This window comes from Trachemys scripta, chromosome 17, assembly GCF_013100865.1.
Source record: "Trachemys scripta elegans isolate TJP31775 chromosome 17, CAS_Tse_1.0, whole genome shotgun sequence".
Taxonomy (NCBI): Eukaryota; Metazoa; Chordata; order Testudines; family Emydidae; genus Trachemys; species Trachemys scripta.
Genome location: NC_048314.1, coordinates 1,901,574 through 1,916,912, shown reverse-complemented (window position 1 = coordinate 1,916,912; position 15,339 = coordinate 1,901,574). Strand labels below are relative to the sequence as shown.

At 52.0% G+C, this 15,339-nt stretch overlaps 1 protein-coding gene across 2 annotated transcripts in view; it reads left to right on the top strand.

The window, feature by feature from the left end:
- The window catches only part of ANAPC2 (anaphase promoting complex subunit 2), a 35,052-nt gene extending 20,227 nt beyond the window's left edge, over positions 1-14,825 (top strand). For both annotated transcript variants that reach the window (XM_034793273.1, XM_034793272.1), the window contains exons 4-13: positions 3,529-3,703; positions 3,899-4,018; positions 4,499-4,616; positions 8,239-8,420; positions 8,597-8,738; positions 9,636-9,711; positions 10,336-10,539; positions 12,152-12,281; positions 13,264-13,499; positions 14,260-14,825. In XM_034793273.1, coding sequence (XP_034649164.1) covers positions 3,529-3,703; positions 3,899-4,018; positions 4,499-4,616; positions 8,239-8,420; positions 8,597-8,738; positions 9,636-9,711; positions 10,336-10,539; positions 12,152-12,281; positions 13,264-13,499; positions 14,260-14,472 — 1,596 coding nt within the window. In that variant the 3' untranslated portion in view covers positions 14,473-14,825. The remainder of the gene's footprint in view (positions 1-3,528; positions 3,704-3,898; positions 4,019-4,498; positions 4,617-8,238; positions 8,421-8,596; positions 8,739-9,635; positions 9,712-10,335; positions 10,540-12,151; positions 12,282-13,263; positions 13,500-14,259) is intronic.
- The last annotated feature ends 514 nt before the right edge of the window (positions 14,826-15,339 follow it).

Below are 15,339 nucleotides of genomic sequence, written 5' to 3'. Positions count from 1 at the left end.
TAAACCTAGGGAAGTTAGCCTTGACATGTGGGATTGAAAACATTTATTCATCAAAGTCATCATCAGTGTTGTCTCCATCTAGGGCACCCTTGTTAGACATGTTGTCACGCTGATCGTTGTCCATGCGGCACTCACACATCTCTGTGCAAGGCAGGCAAACGTTTGCAGCATCTGGTTTTTGCACATGAGCATTTGATTAGCTAAAGAATTGATTCAGGAGTGCATGGTATTCACACGCAACTGGTGTGATCAGCCCATCCTCCAAGACCCATCCATGTCTGATGGGGAAGGTAGTTTTGGATGCATTCAGCCATCCCAGAGTCATTCAACGGCTTGATAATTTGCCCTCCTGATAGCAGGTAAAAAAGCATTCCATGTTGGTTGGCAATTTTTCTCCTTTTCTCTGCTTCTTGCAAAACATCCACCAATATAACTCTGCAAGTGTCATAATGTTGGTCTTCAAATGGTAAACTCGGCACATGAACACTTCCAGTGCATTTATGATCTCATCAGTGACTGTCTCAGGCATTCCGAGCACCTTCAGAGCAAGGAGAGAGTCTTCAGAGACTGAATCAAATGCCTTCTAGTAAGATAATATGGTCTTTCCAGCCACCCTTCCAGTAGTGCCACATCCTGAGCATAGAAACCTGGCAGTGCAGTGGCTTTTTATGGTCTGAGTTCTAGGAAAACATCTCTGAGGGATATACAGCGATTCTGTTCCCCAGCAGCAGGCACAAAAAGAATCTTGCGGAAGTCTTGGGTAACATCTCACAGAGAACACTAGAGCGTCTGAATCTTGTGCAAAAATCTGGAGTTAAGTAGCACCTCTCTCTGTGGCATTGATGGCATGCAAGATAATTTTAGTGTCAGCCTCCTCCTGGGAATAACAAAGAAACTCCATAGAACAGTGGGAGGCAGAAGCTTTATTATGCCATGCGCTGACATTCTTCGAGAAATTCTTCTCATGCTGAAGTGTTTTCTCCACAGGCTGTGTGGTTAACTTGTCCTTTGTGTGGGTATGAGACAGTTCATTGTGATGTTGGAGATGTTGATGGAATCAATGATTTTGTATTGGACAAGCGTAATACCATGGAGTCTCTCTGGTAATATTTTTAATTGATTCCTCTACATACGTGTCAAACGCAAGGTGGACTTCATCACAGGTCCAGTATTTTCTATGTAGCCTCATGAAGTGTTCAGCCAAATCTCGGCAGGTATAAACAGTTTGTTTGTCGAGAGCTTGTACCTCAGCCATACCATCTATGATTGGTACTCTGAAAGGCTTCTGCTGGCATAAGGTATCAGTCACATTGTCAGTAGGTGCTGGCTTATGAAAAACATGCAAGATGTGCATTAGTTTGCTTTTCGCCTGGCACATAAGTATTGTTCTGTTGTATTCAAACATCAATTGTGGCACCATGGAGAACTTGTATTTCCCAAAGTCTCACGTAGATCAACATCACACTGAGATCTGGGCATGACCAGGAGATGAGCAAACAATGACCTGTCTGCAGTCAGCTCTGTAAGAGTCTCTGCCACCTTCACTCTGACTTTATTCTTGCATTCTTGATTGGAACCCATAGATTGATGGAGCCTTGGATAATTCTTCGGGTTTTGAAGGCTTCTTACAAGTCATGATCCAAAGTAACCATTTGACTGACAGCTTTAGCTGTCTCATCACTGAAGACTGCTTATGTCATGATATTAAGCTTTGGTCCATCAGATGTGAATGGATTGCAAGTGTGAGTAACCTCATCCTGTAGCTTAAAATTGCCCCTTCTTGGCATTTAACAGCATTTAATGAGTCTGGATGGTGCATGGTTGCTTCTGGGAAAAACATCCCAGCCATGCAGCCACTTAAACTTTACTTTCCATGCTATGCTCTTGCTAAGAGTGACTGCTTCATTCAGTTTCTCACCTGATTTAGGTGCTGAAAGTAGGTGGATGCCTTTGGGTTCTGGTTTACCACAGAAGAAGCAGTGTTTTCAAAGTGCATGCCACAGGACCTAGTATAAGGCGAGTCTCACCCACAGCTGGCACTTTTACCAGCATCTTCAACTATTTCCTGATGCTCAATGTATTTCCTCTCCAACCTTCCCTAATTCAGTTTATGGACACATTTCTTATAGCGTGTAAGGTACCACTGAGCATTGTATTTAACTGAGTCTTCTGCGGTGGTATGGTCCAAAGATTGAGGAAGTCGTCAGTACTCATTGTTTCCCCATTGATGCCTAAAAATGATCAAGACCAAAGTAAAAACAAGGATTTTGTAATACACTACAACCCCAATGTAATTTATCAGAGGGGTAGCCGTGTTAGTCTGAATCTGTAAAAAGCAACAGAGGGTCCTGTGGCACCTTTGAGACTAACAGAAGTACTGGGAGCATAAGCTTTCGTGGGTAAGAACCTCACTTCTTCAGATGCAATGGAGTTGTAATTAATTACGTAGTGTATATTACGGAACTGCGCATATAGTATGCGGATGGATTCCAGTAATTTCTGGCTGGATACTGACAACGTAACCAGTGCCTCATTACAACTCTTTTGGCATAATAAAGAAGGCTGATAATCAGTACTACTGAACTGCTTCTTTTTTGCTGATGGCTCCATGTGGCCAGTAAGGAGGGTGATCGGGTTTGTTGTCTGGTAGGAAATGCTACCGCCATCCCTAGTGCTGGCCCTGGGGATTCCTGCTGGGGAAGAGCCATTCATTCAAGGATGGGCATCCCCACGACTTTGTGAATGTAGATCTTCAGCAGGTGGCAACTTGGTGCTGCAGCATTTGGCAGTGTACCTGGGGCACATCTCAGGAGGCTAGGAAATGCAGCTCCAGTCACCCCCCTTTCATAGGGATACAGGTACGTCAACACGCGTCTCTCTCTCTTATGCAGGTCGTGGAAGTCCTCTCTGCTGCAGGTCTGGCTATTGACTTGCGACGATCTCGTAGGGTACATGGTTAGTGGCTGTGCTCAGAATATGGCATGTCTGCTGGACACATGAGATCTGTTGTGTTAGCAGGAGTGGCTTGTGGGATCTGTCTCATGGTGTTCCTGTGGTTTATTTCAAATCTGGCTGCATCTGCTAACTCACTCCCCCAATGATGCTTCCTCTAGCTGCACTGCTGTCTATTAGGGACCAGTGATCTCTAGTCAGAGCTGGGTTTGGACCATGGCAGAGGGCAATGCTCCTCTCAGGTGGCTAGCGTGGAGTTGTGTGCCCCAGGAGCCTGCCGTGAATGTCAGATTCCAAGGCCAGAAGGCACCATTGGAATCAGCTAGTCTAACCTCCTGTATAATACAGGCCAGAGACCTGCCCCAAAGTAACTCCTACAGAAGATCTTTTGCTCCAGTCTTGATTTTAAAATTGTCAGGTGATGGAGAATGCACCATGACCCTTAGTAAATTGTTCCAATGGCTAATTACTCTGTTAAAAATGTACACTTTATTTCCAGTCTGCTGAAGGTGTGTGGGATGGTGGCTGGCACGGTTGGGCTGTGTGGCTCTCGCTATTGTCCCTCTTGTTGTGCAGTGGATCGAGAAGGTGATTGGCTGGCTTAGCAGAGTGTTCCTGCAGGACAGCCCCATGGCTCACTCCACCCCGGAGGCCAGCAGCACCCTGAAGCGCTGGAGGTGCCACGTCCAGAGGTTCTTCTACCGCATCTATGCCAGCATGCGCATTGAGGAGCTCTTCAGCATCATCCGTGGTGAGCATGACCACTGCCTGCTGCCCAGGCTGTGTTGACTCTCTCTCTCTCTCTCTCCTTGCCTGCCAGCCCAGACCTGCCTCGTGGCCATGCAATCCTGCTTTCCCCTCCCCACGTGCCCTGGGGCATCTTGTGCTCTCCCATCGCCTCCTTATGGAGCCTGGCACCCTCTCTGACTGCTGTTTTGGGTTGTAGATTTTCCAGAGTCAAAGCCAGCTGTGGAGGATCTCAAGTTCTGCCTGGAAAGGACCAATCAGAGGCAGCAGCTGCTCAGCTCCCTGAAAAGCGCTCTGGAAATGCGGCTTCTCCATCCCGGTGAGTGTTTCATCCCTCGTGTGTCCCCCAGGGGCTGGGCATGTGTGAGTGGGGATATCCTGGAAAGCCGCTCTACCATGGCAAGGTGAGCGTATGGTAACCATGTCCCCGCCCCCTCCGCGCTAGTGCGCTCTTGGATATCAGTGTGTTGTAGGAATGCTCTGTCCCACACCTCGAGTTCCCCTTTTCTCTGCAGTGCCGCAAGGAACTGAGTTAGAAGGTTGTCTTTGCTCAAAGGCTTCTCCAAAGTGCTGTATGGGCTGAGTGCTCAGTGAGTGCTGAGCTGGTTCTCAGCTGCTTCCCTGGTTGGAGTATGCTGCCCAGACACATGGAGCTCTGTCCCTCCATCTGACCAGGGCACTGCAGCAAGCACCTCTCCTCCAGCTCTCTGGATCTAACTAAGGCTCCCTTAGGGCCCTTCCTGGGTCCGAGCTTTGCTCTCTGCTCTGAGACTCTGCCTGTTCTTCCCCCTTGCTGTAGGAGTCAACACGTCGGACATCATTACTCTCTACATCTCGGCCATCAAGGCCTTGCGAGAACTGGACCCCTCCATGGTTATCCTGGAGGTGGCCTGTGAGCCCATCAGGAAGTACTTGAGGTAAGTGTGAATGGGACAATTTAATGAATCTTCTGATCTGCCAGTAGATTTTAAAGCTGAAATCTAACATCTCAAACTGGCAGATCTAGTTTAAGTGTTGTAGCCGGTAAAGGGATAGAATTTAATTAGGGTAACCCTTTCTGTTGAGTCCAGGGAGCACTAGCTTACTAATTTTAAGCTCTAGGTTCTTTTATTTTGGACAGTATTTCTCAAACCAAGACACTTGGTTATTCTTAGCCAATTAACAGTTTATTAAATTCACAAAGAACCACATCAGTAAACCATCATCCATTAAGCGTAGATACAACAAACGTTCTAGGCATGTACAGAACACACAGGCAGTCTTGTGATTAACACAGATCTATTTTGGGGCCCAAGCAGCTGTACCAAGGAATAATTGATTTATAATCTCAGGCTATTGACTCTTTAGCACTCTAATACGTTTGTCCCACTTGGAATAATTCACCAGGGAATAAGGATGCACTTGACTTAAGGCGTGACTAGGAATGTGGTCCCTGCTATTGGAATTGTTTGGTACGAAGAGAACTAATTTAAAACATCAAGAGCAGTTTCTTAAAGTTGTTGTGTAAGTTTTTCTTAGGCCAGTTTGCTTGGTTTTATAAAGGCGGAATATGCATATAGCATTAGTTAGTTAAAATCCAAGTATGTTTATTTGAGGTCTCATTGGAAAGAACAGGTTTCAGAGTAGCAGCCGTGTTAGTCTGTATCCGCAAAAAGAACAGGAGTACTTGTGGCACCTTAGAGACTAACAAATTCCTCAGTGTGGAGAGTTCACATAGCTACTGCCCAGCTGAGCATGCCGGCTCCTGGCAGCAAACACATTCCTGCCTGGACTACAGGGGAGCGGGTGGATCTCCTTGGTTTGCGGGAAGAGGAGGCTGTGGGAGAACTTGTGGGAGAATCAAAACATTAATACAGAATCCTGCTCTCCTGGGCTAGGAGCACAGCAACAGGCAGGCAGGATGGGCTGCTACTGGGTTGGGTAAGAGACTTGTGCTGTGCAGAGTGGGGATGGAGGTGGGGGGCTGATGTCAGGGTGTCCCCCTCCCCCTGCCGGTGGTGGTGGGGGAACAGAGGGACACCAGCTCTCTGCACCAGCCTGCTGACACACATACACACTTCCCCAACACACACTCTGTCTCTCTCTCCTCTCCTCCCCCCCCCAACACACACTCTGTCACACACTCTCCCTCTCCTCCCCCTCAGCAATGTCAGTTTGGTCAGATTACTGAGTGCTACTTTAAAACGTGATTTACAATGTGTTGCTTTTCGGGGGCACACAGCAATCATTACTAGGTTCATAGCACAGTGCAAACAAACAGTGCCAGGCTCAGCACACTACAGCAACACACATCACTGTGGCTCAGTGTTAAAATACTCCTTCAAGCCTCCCTCAGCTGCATAGTCGCCCATTGGGCTCCTCTTGTAGCCTTGTGTTCGTAACGCACAGCACAATACTGAAGAGCAGTGCAGGATCCAGGCTTTCTGACAGAGATGGCTGGGCTGCAGGTTACCGGGGCAGTTGAAAAGCAGCTGGCAATCTAGTAGGATGCCCATGGGATGATGGGATTGAGAAACCTTCATCATGTGATGCTGTCCACACCCCATGTGGCATTGCAAACCCATCCCAAAGCACTCAGTGGCCAGTTGCACGGTGGGATCACTACCCACAGTGCACTGCTCTGTGTGTGGTGCAAGCAGGGCCGGCTCCAGGGTTTTGGCCGCCCCAAGCAGCCAAAAAAAAAAAAAAAAAAAAAAGCCGCGATCGTGATCTGCAGTGGCAATTCGGCAGGAGGTCCTTCGCTCCGAGCTGGAATGAGGGACCGTCCGCCGAATTGCCGCCAAATAACTGGACGTGCCGCCCCCCTCCGGAGTGGCCGCCCCAAGCACCTGCTTGCCAGGCTGGTGCCTGGAGCCGGCCCTGGGTGCAAGAGATGCTATTGTGGCGGTGCTTCACTGACCCAAGAAGCATAGTGTGGACATGCAACAGCGGTTTAATTACAGTGGTGGCTGTACATCGGTGTAACTTGCGTCGACAAAACTCTGGAGACAAGGCCTGAGTTGGGCTCAGCCTGTCCGTCTTACCTGGAGTCTGCTGTACTCTTCTCTGGGTTGAGGTAAAGGTCTCCAAGCTAGGAGTTCTGTCTGTGGCTTCAGGGCTCACTCCTGCAGTCCCCTGCTTGAGGCAAACCTGCACCTCCTGCCCCTGCTAACTACATCCTCCTCCCTATCATACAAGACTGACAGGGCCGGAGGGGCAGGGTTAGCCCCTACCACCACTACTTCTCTGGCACTTTCCTCTCTGGTCTGTACGCCCTGTCACACTGTCCATGTGAGCGTGGCTCGTTCTGGGCTCCTGCACAGGGACCTCAAGTTTTACACGCTGTTGCAGGTTAGTTGGAGGAGGGCAAGTCTGTTATTTTTATTGGACACTTGCTAGTGGCTCTCAGGTTTCAGCTGTTTCTGTGCTACTTCCATCGATACCCAGTAGATGGTGCTGATGTACAGTAACTTCCTCTGATCCTTTTCTTGATGGAGGGTTTTTGTTTCTTTCATTTCAAGAGTTGTACTGCTGTATTACCCAGACTATTAACTGGAACGACCCCCTCTTTAAGCAATGGTGTTTAGTATTGCAAAGCTATGCCTTGGTTAGGTGCTCAGACCTTTCAATATTCTGTTTTGTGCCATACAACTCAGAGCTTGCAAGGCCAAAGGGACCATTGTGATCATCTAGTCAGTGATCTCCTCTCTAACGCAGGCCAGAGACCTGCCTCAAAATAATTCCTAGAGCAGAGCTTTTAGAAGAACATCCAGTCTTGATTGAAAAATTGTCAGTGATGGAGAATCCCCTGCAACCCTTGGTAGATTGTTCCTACACCTTATTTCTAGCCTGAATTTGTCTCGCTCCTAGCCATTGAATCATGTTAGCTCTTTCTCACCTAGATGGAAGAGCCTGTTGTTAAATATTTGTTCCCCATGTAAGTACTTAAAGACTGTAATCAAGTCATCCCTTAACCGCCTCTTTCTTAAGCTAAATAGATTGGGCTCCTTGAGTCTGTCACTATAAACCATGTTTTCTTATCCTATAATGGTTCTCATGGCTCTTCTCTGAAACCTCTCCAATTTATCAACGTCCTTCTTGAATCGAGCACACCAGAACTGGACACAGGATTCCAGCAGCAGTCGCACCAGTGCCAAATACAGAGATAACATAAGATTCCCCTGTTTATGCACCCCAGGTTCATATTAGCTCTTTTGGTCACATCGGCACACGGGGAGCTCATGTTCGGCTGATTATCCACCACAACCCCCAAATCTTTTTCAGAGTCACTGCTTCCCAGGATAGAGGCCCCCACCCTGGAAGCGTGGCTGACATTCTTTTTTCTGAGGTGTATACATTTACATTTAGCCACATTAAAATGCATATTGTTTGTCTGTGCCCACTTTACCAAGCGATCTGGTCCCCTTCGTTAGTGACCTGTGCAGTTTATAATTTACTACTCCCCCAGTTTTGTGTATGACAGCTGTACATCTCATACCAGGCTGAGCTGGGCTTACTCCTTTGCTGACCCCGCTCCTTTCACCCCCTGCTTTCGGACAGGACCAGGGAGGACACGGTGCGGCAGATTGTGGCGGGTCTAACGGGCGATGCCGAAGGGTCTGGTGATTTAGCTAATGAGCTCTCGAAAGCTGACCCAGTGACGCTGGAAAATGGCCAGGAGAGTGACGACGACATCTCCGAGCCAGAGGACTGGCTGCCTGACCCAGTTGATGCTGACCCAGGTTAGCCGCAGCTGCCCCCATCCTGGCCTGAACGTTCCGCAACCTGTGACTTCCTCCTTGTTCCCTTTGGTGGTGGTGTGAGTGAGCGCTGCTCGACCCCAGGCCCTCCGTGGGGCAGAGCCTGGGGAGATGGGGGAGCTCTGTGTCTCATGTTCTGGTCTGGCATGTCTTCTTAGGGAAGTTGAGTTCCAAGCGCCGCTCCTCGGACATCATCAGCCTGCTGGTGAGCATCTATGGGAGCAAGGATCTGTTCATCAATGAGTACCGCACGCTGTTGGCCGACCGTCTGCTGCACCAGTTCAACTACAGCGCTGAAAGGTGAGGCCTGCACCCACGCCCAGGGTCTGCAGGGGAGATGCCCCAGCCAGGCAATCCCAAGCAAGGCCTTGTCTGATGTGGGGCTGTCTCCGCAGTTCTGGGTTCCCAGCCTGAAATCCGTGATCTCACTCACTGAACTGTGGCTGTCTACTTGGACACTTGTCATTGGAGGGAGACTGGAGTGAAATGGCCTCTGGCTTTGTGTGGCTAGTGCCAGGAGAGCAGCATGGGCCAGGAGAGGCAAGGAACCTGGCAGTGTGGGCCAGGATCTTTGGAAGGGAAGGTCAGCCACAGAGCTGAATGCCTGGCCTCTCAGTCTGTTACAGGCTGCCCTGGGCAGCCCTGAGACGCTAGGAAGAGGATGCTGTGCTGCTCAGTGAGGGTAAAGAGTTCGAGTCCAGGGAAGAAAACAGGCTTTGCCCCTCCCCAGGATCCTCTTGGCCCCATCACATCTGCTTCAGGGGCACTGGAGGCCTGCAGAGGCTGTTATGTGGGGAGGCAGCATTGCCCAGTAGGAAGAGCATGGGACTGGGAGTCAGGAGACCTGGGTTCTGTCCCAGCTCTGCCTCTGACTTGCTTGCTGACCTTGGGTAAGTCACGTTGGTTCCTCCACCTTTGGAATGGGGCTAATGAAAGCCAGGCGCCAGAGCAAGGGGGCCAGGCATGCTGCTGTGGTGTTAGTTAGGGATGGCAAGGGCAGGTACAAACTGCCAGCCCAACGGCAGGGGGATGGGAAGTTCCTGCAGCAGCCCCAGTCTCAGAGGAGTGAACACCCTGGAAGTGGGCGTGTCCCTCCTCACTCAAATGCCTGGGACCATCCGCCTGAGGTAGCATGCAGGGGACTCAGCTTCTCTTCCCAAGGTCTTGTTTGTGATCCTCTGCCTCCGTCGTTCTCAGGGAAATCCGCAACGTGGAGCTGCTGAAGCTGCGATTTGGCGAAGCCCAGATGCACTATTGTGAGGTCATGTTAAAAGTAGGTTCTTGATGATCTAGCGCCAGGGCTTGGTGTGTGCTCCCCGGCACGTCTCGGTGACGCAGAGAATGGCAGCCAGGGGTGGCCTGTGGGACGCTTGCCTTAAATCTGAGCCCATGCCTTGGAGAGAGGCCTCTGGGGGTATTGCAGAGTAAGGTGGGGGCTTTTGGAGTGGGACAGAAGCAGCATGAGGAATGGGAGGGGTTCCCTGGGACTCTGAATGAGAGATGGAAGGGGCTCCATGGGGAGTGGGGGTGATGTTGGGGGTCCCAGAACTGTGGTCAAAGTCCTTCCATATTTTGAGCCCTTGAGTGGGTTTGCTGGTGAATCTGGGGCTGTCATCCCGTCTGTCATTAGAGCAGGTACAGCAGGCTGCCGGCGTGGGGCGATCCCCGCTTCTCCCTGGCCGTCTGTGCTAAAGCCAGTCTGGTGCTCTCCTCAGTGGATAGTGGGGACAAACGGCCATCTGATGTCCACATCCTCTCCTGCAGACAGTTCTCATGCCCCCTTCTCAGCTCAAGTCGCTTGGCCTGCTGTGGGGCCCAGCCCCTGGCTCTGCTTCGGAGCCTGGCCAGGAGAAAAGCAGGCACTTTGAGCTGGGTGCTGTGTCCTGCCTCTCCCCAGGATATGGCTGACTCGCGGCGCATTAACACCAACATCCGTGATGAGGAAGAGAAGCTCCCAGAGGAGGAGAGGCCCCCATTTAGCCTCGTTGCTGTCATCCTGTCTAGCGAGTTCTGGCCACCGCTGAAAGAGGAGAAGTTGGAGCTCCCCGAGCAAATCAAGGAGGCCATGGAAGCCTATTCCAAGAAGTATGAGAAGTTAAAGGTGAGGGAGCCCTGTGATCTGTCTAGCTAGGGCAGGGGATGCCTTGCAGTTAGCAATGGGGGGCAACTGGCACCCACGAGAGAGAAAGCAGAGCGGGGCTCCCTCACCCTTGGCTTTGGAGAGCCTCTTCCTCCAGGGGCTGCAGAGCGGGCGGAGAAGCTGGAGGCAGCACGGTGGGTAATTAGAGAAATGGCTGGTTGCTGCCAAAGCTGTGTTCTTGGCCCTTCCAAGGTGCTGTTGCTCCCCATCTGGTGCCACTTGTTCCCTGCATCCCTGGCAATGCACGTCTCCTCATGGGTCCTTAGGCTTCTCCCTTCGTCTCCAGCAGCCTGTAGCTCTTTGTGGCAGAAGACACCTTTGCTCATGTCCCTTTAATCAGACTGAGTCAAGGTGGAGGCTCCAAGCTCCTTCTCCTCTGTGTAGAGATGAGGGGTTCTCATCTCTGTGAAGCCAGCTGCATGGACTTACCCAGCCTGCTGCGCGCCAGGCAGAGCAGAGACCAAACATTAGTAAGACCAAAGAGGCAGTTTGTAGGATGCCTGCTGGCTGAGGCCAGCCCTGCACAGTGGCAGTGGTTTAACAGAAGGGCTGATTTTATCCACATGTGGCAAACCCAGGGCAGCCGTGTGTGTGGATGCTCCCGTATTGATTTCACACAGCTTAGAGCAGCTTAGCTTGTGTGAATATGTTTTACAGGCACAAGCTAAACCAGTAGAACCTGTTTAAAACCATTATAAATGTTCACGCACGAGTGCACCAGCTTAGCCAAAGCAACTGAATTCAAAGCAGTGAGAGATGTGTGCCCGGAAACCCAGCTGGTTCCCATAAGCTAACCTCCACACAGCGGCCTCAGCATGGGGACAGCAAATGGAAACCTGGCATCTCTGAATTCAATCTCCACTGCCCGGCCTCTTGCTGTCTGAGATCAATTCTGTCTCAGGCCGGAAGTTGGCCGGGTCCGGGGGGCTTCCTGGGATCGTTGTCATGCCAGACAGCCCGTCTGTGTCTAGTCTTCCCCTAATAGGCCTTTGCTGATGGGGAGGGGAGATGCACATGGTGTGGGGTGCCAGTGCCCTCCCCACCTCCAGGAGACTGTCTAGGGAGGAAATGCCAAATAGCCTCTGTCTAATGGTTTACGTCCCTGGCCCAGTGGGCAGAGAGCTCTCTGCCTACGAGGTGACGCCCATTCCCATCTTGGAGAGGCTGCATCACTCCTAAAGGAACCCTGCTCCGATTGAATAGCTCTTCTGGACAGAAACGAGCCCCAACTGCCCTCAGGCCTTCTTCCCAGTCCACCCCTGCTGCAGCGCAGTCTGAAGAGGAGAGCAGCACTGGGTGACGCAGGGCCAATGTTGGAAAGGGAGGGGTTGGGCAATGGCCTGTATGGGGGAGGGGGAGGCAGAGGTTAGGTCCAGAGGCCTGAGTAACTGTTGGGGAGGGGCAGCTCAGGGGGGCTGTACCTGTGTCTGGTGGGAGAGCAGTGGCTGTGTGGGCTGAGCACGGTGCAGGCCGCAGGGAGTAGCGGTTCTAGTCGTGAGTGGCAGTCAGTGTGATAACAGTGAGTGACCTGTCATGCATGTGAAGTTTGAGTTGCTGCTGCTTCTGCTTCCAGGCCATGAGGACTCTCAATTGGAAGCATCACCTGGGCCTGGTGAACCTGGATGTGGAGCTGGCGGATCGCACTGTCTCCCTCTCCGTGTCTCCTGTGCATGCAGCCATCATCCTGCACTTCCAGAGCAAGAGTGAGTGAGGCCAGGTGGGCCCAGCCACGCTCCCTGGTGTGTTCACCACCGCCCTCTGCTGGGCAGGACAGGCCACTTCTGCTCTCACAGACCTAACACTTCGAGACTTAGGCTAGCAGATACAGAGCCCACTGAATCTGGCCATGGTTCTTCTACTCTTACTGCTGCTCCGAGAGAGGCCTGTTCCCCTGCGCAGCAGCTCAGCACACACCTGCTTTCTGCAACACATTGCGCAGTTACCCCCTGGCTACCTTGCCCACTGGCAGCTCCTCCCTCAGTTCCCGCCACACCTGCCTGCCCCCTCCCTGCTCCCACGCCCTGCCCCCCAGCTCCCTCCCTCTGGCGGTGCCAGTTCAGTGTCATCCCAAGTGCACAGTTCCCTCTGAGTAGCCTGTTCAGTGACTTCCTAGGTTGGGGATGTTTGGGGGCCTGGGTCGGATGACTGTTGAGATAGAGGAGGTAAATCTGACTTTTGTATTCAGTGAAACTGCAGGGCAGCAGTGCTGGCACTGGTGAAAGGAAATCCTTTCACACAACACAATTAGCCCAAAGAACTCATTGCTACAAGAGGGTAGAGAGGCCAAGTGCTTAACAGGCTTCAGAAAAGGCCTGGCCATTGATATGGATAATGAGAACATCCACTGTTACAATAGAAGGGCGAGAATCCTGCGTAGGCATCTAAGCCTGCCCTTCACGTACAGGGTTTGGGAGAAACATGATCCCAGAATACCCCACCATGGGGATTCTTGCCCTTCCTGTGCAGCCTGGTTTGACAGGAAGTTGCTGTTGGGGACAGGACACTGGGCTAGAGGGAGTGCTAATGTGATCTGCTCTGGCAATGCCTGTGCTGATGGTATGCAGGCTCAGGCCTGTGTGGTGGCAGTGTTATCTTGATGCTGGGCTGGGCATTGCTGTGTTGAGTCCAACTCCCATACCAGGGAGTGACTCTACTCCTCCTTGTGGTGCCTATGGTCCCCCTCAGGTACGTGGACGCTGGCGGAGCTGAGTGAAGTGCTGAAGGTTCCCGTGACATCGCTGAGGCGTAAGATGACCCTGTGGCTGCAGCAGGGCATCCTTCGTGAGGATCCCCAGGGCACGTTCACAGTGATTGAGGAGGAGCAGAAGGATCTGGTGGAGAAGGTGGTTCTGATAGACAGCGATGAAGAAGGCGACTCTGCCATGGCATCACAGGCTGACCAGAAAGAGGAGGAGTTGCAGGTACTTTCCTGAGCACCTTGGGTGTTTCCAGAGTGGGAAGACTCTCACCATTCCTTTGTGTGGTGGTTTGTTGCTCTGTTCCAGTCACCTCCAGTTAGCAGAATGACCAATCTAGGGCGAATGGGGCTAATGCTCCCACCTCAAGGCGGGGCTGCGAGGCACAGGCTAGGAGCCAGCCATACACCGTGTCTCCAGTCTCTGGAGGGACTCTGTCCCAGAACCAGCTGCTTTCAGAGGGTCCCGAGAATTCCTAAAAGCAGTGATAAGCCAGCTCCTCTGGCTTGGAATGACCACTGTCCAGCCAGAGGCGCCTTGGGTCATGCCCTGGGCTCCACCATTCTTTCTGGGTTCCTAAGAAGGGGTGTGAAGTCCAGCAGCCAGAAAGCATCAGACATTGGGGATTCTGTGGGCACTGGGAGAGGAGGATAAGGAGAGCTGCCATGGAACATGGAGGGACTCAGCCTGCACTTGGCCACTGGGAGTTGTTAGCGCACTGCCAGCCAGAGCTTGTTCCCCAGCATTGTGTCCTAAAACGCCTAGCGCTACTGTTCGGCATTGACCCTGCAAAGGGTGGGTCTGTATGGCTCCGAATGCAGCAGAGTGCAGCACATGCACTGTCAGTCCTGCAGATCCCTTTCATGCTGTCTCAGGTGTACATCTGCTCCCAAAGGCTCTGTTCCCTGGTTTGTAGTGAAGCATGTGGGATGCCAGGCTTGGGGGTGTGGTTGGGATTTACCTCTGCCTTTGTGTCCCCCTGTAGCTTTTCTGGACGTATATTCAGGCAATGCTGACCAACCTGGAGAGCTTGTCCTTGGAGCGGATTCACAGCATGCTGAAGATGTTTGTGATGACGGGTCCGGTGGTGACAGAGATTGACATCCAGGAGCTGCAAGGCTTCCTCCAGAAGAAAGTCCGGGACCAGCAACTCATCTACTCCGGTGGTGTCTATCGCCTGCCTAAGAACTGCAGCTAGAATGTGAGCCTCCCCACCAATCCCTGAGCACTGTGCTCCCGTGCAGCCATTCTGCCTGCATTCAGCACCTCCGTTATACTTGCTTCAGGTGACATCCAGGCGCCCCTAAGCACAGGCTCTGCCTCTCCGCTGGGTTGCCGTGGTTTCTGGGATGCTCTTTCTCCCCATTGGCTGCCCTTTGCGTGGAGGTAGCTCAGTAGTACTCTGGACTGAAGCACAGTGCACCTGGAGAGGTTCTTTGAACTGGGCCAAGCAGAGGGGCTGATGCCAGCAAGCCCATTTTGTCCTGTATTTTGGTGTCTAGGGTCCATTTCCCTGGTTAATAAAAATGCTAGCTGTGTTTCTCTTAGAAACTCCTTTCTTCCCTTCTTGCCCCCCAGCAGAGCCCTCTGGAATCCCCCCTCCCTGGGCTGGAGGAGCTGGTATTCCAGTGTCTGCGGGCCAAGATGCTCTCTACTCTCACCCGGGCCTCCACACAGCCTGTGCTGCTCACAGCCCATGCAGGGGGAGATGGGCTCTTGGCTGCAAGAGCCATCTGGGTCCTGTCCTGCGGCTGGAGCAGCCTCCTACAGCTGGCTGTGGTGGCTAAGGCCCCATTTAAGGCACCTCTTGGAATAGGCAGAGGAAAAGCTTTCGGCAGGCTAACCACTCTGCAGGACTCTCCCAGGGAGCGTGGGGCTGGCCATTCAAACTCGGGGGGGGGGGAGAGCCATTTCAATCTGCAGCTGCCATTGGCCTATGCCACTGGGAGCAGGCGTTAATTGGCCGAATGCGACCCTGCGGTGCAGGTATTGGGAGTCACTTGGTGGTGTAGGCTGGTCATGGGGAGAATCAAATCCAGAACTGTTCAGACAAACAGCTTCATGG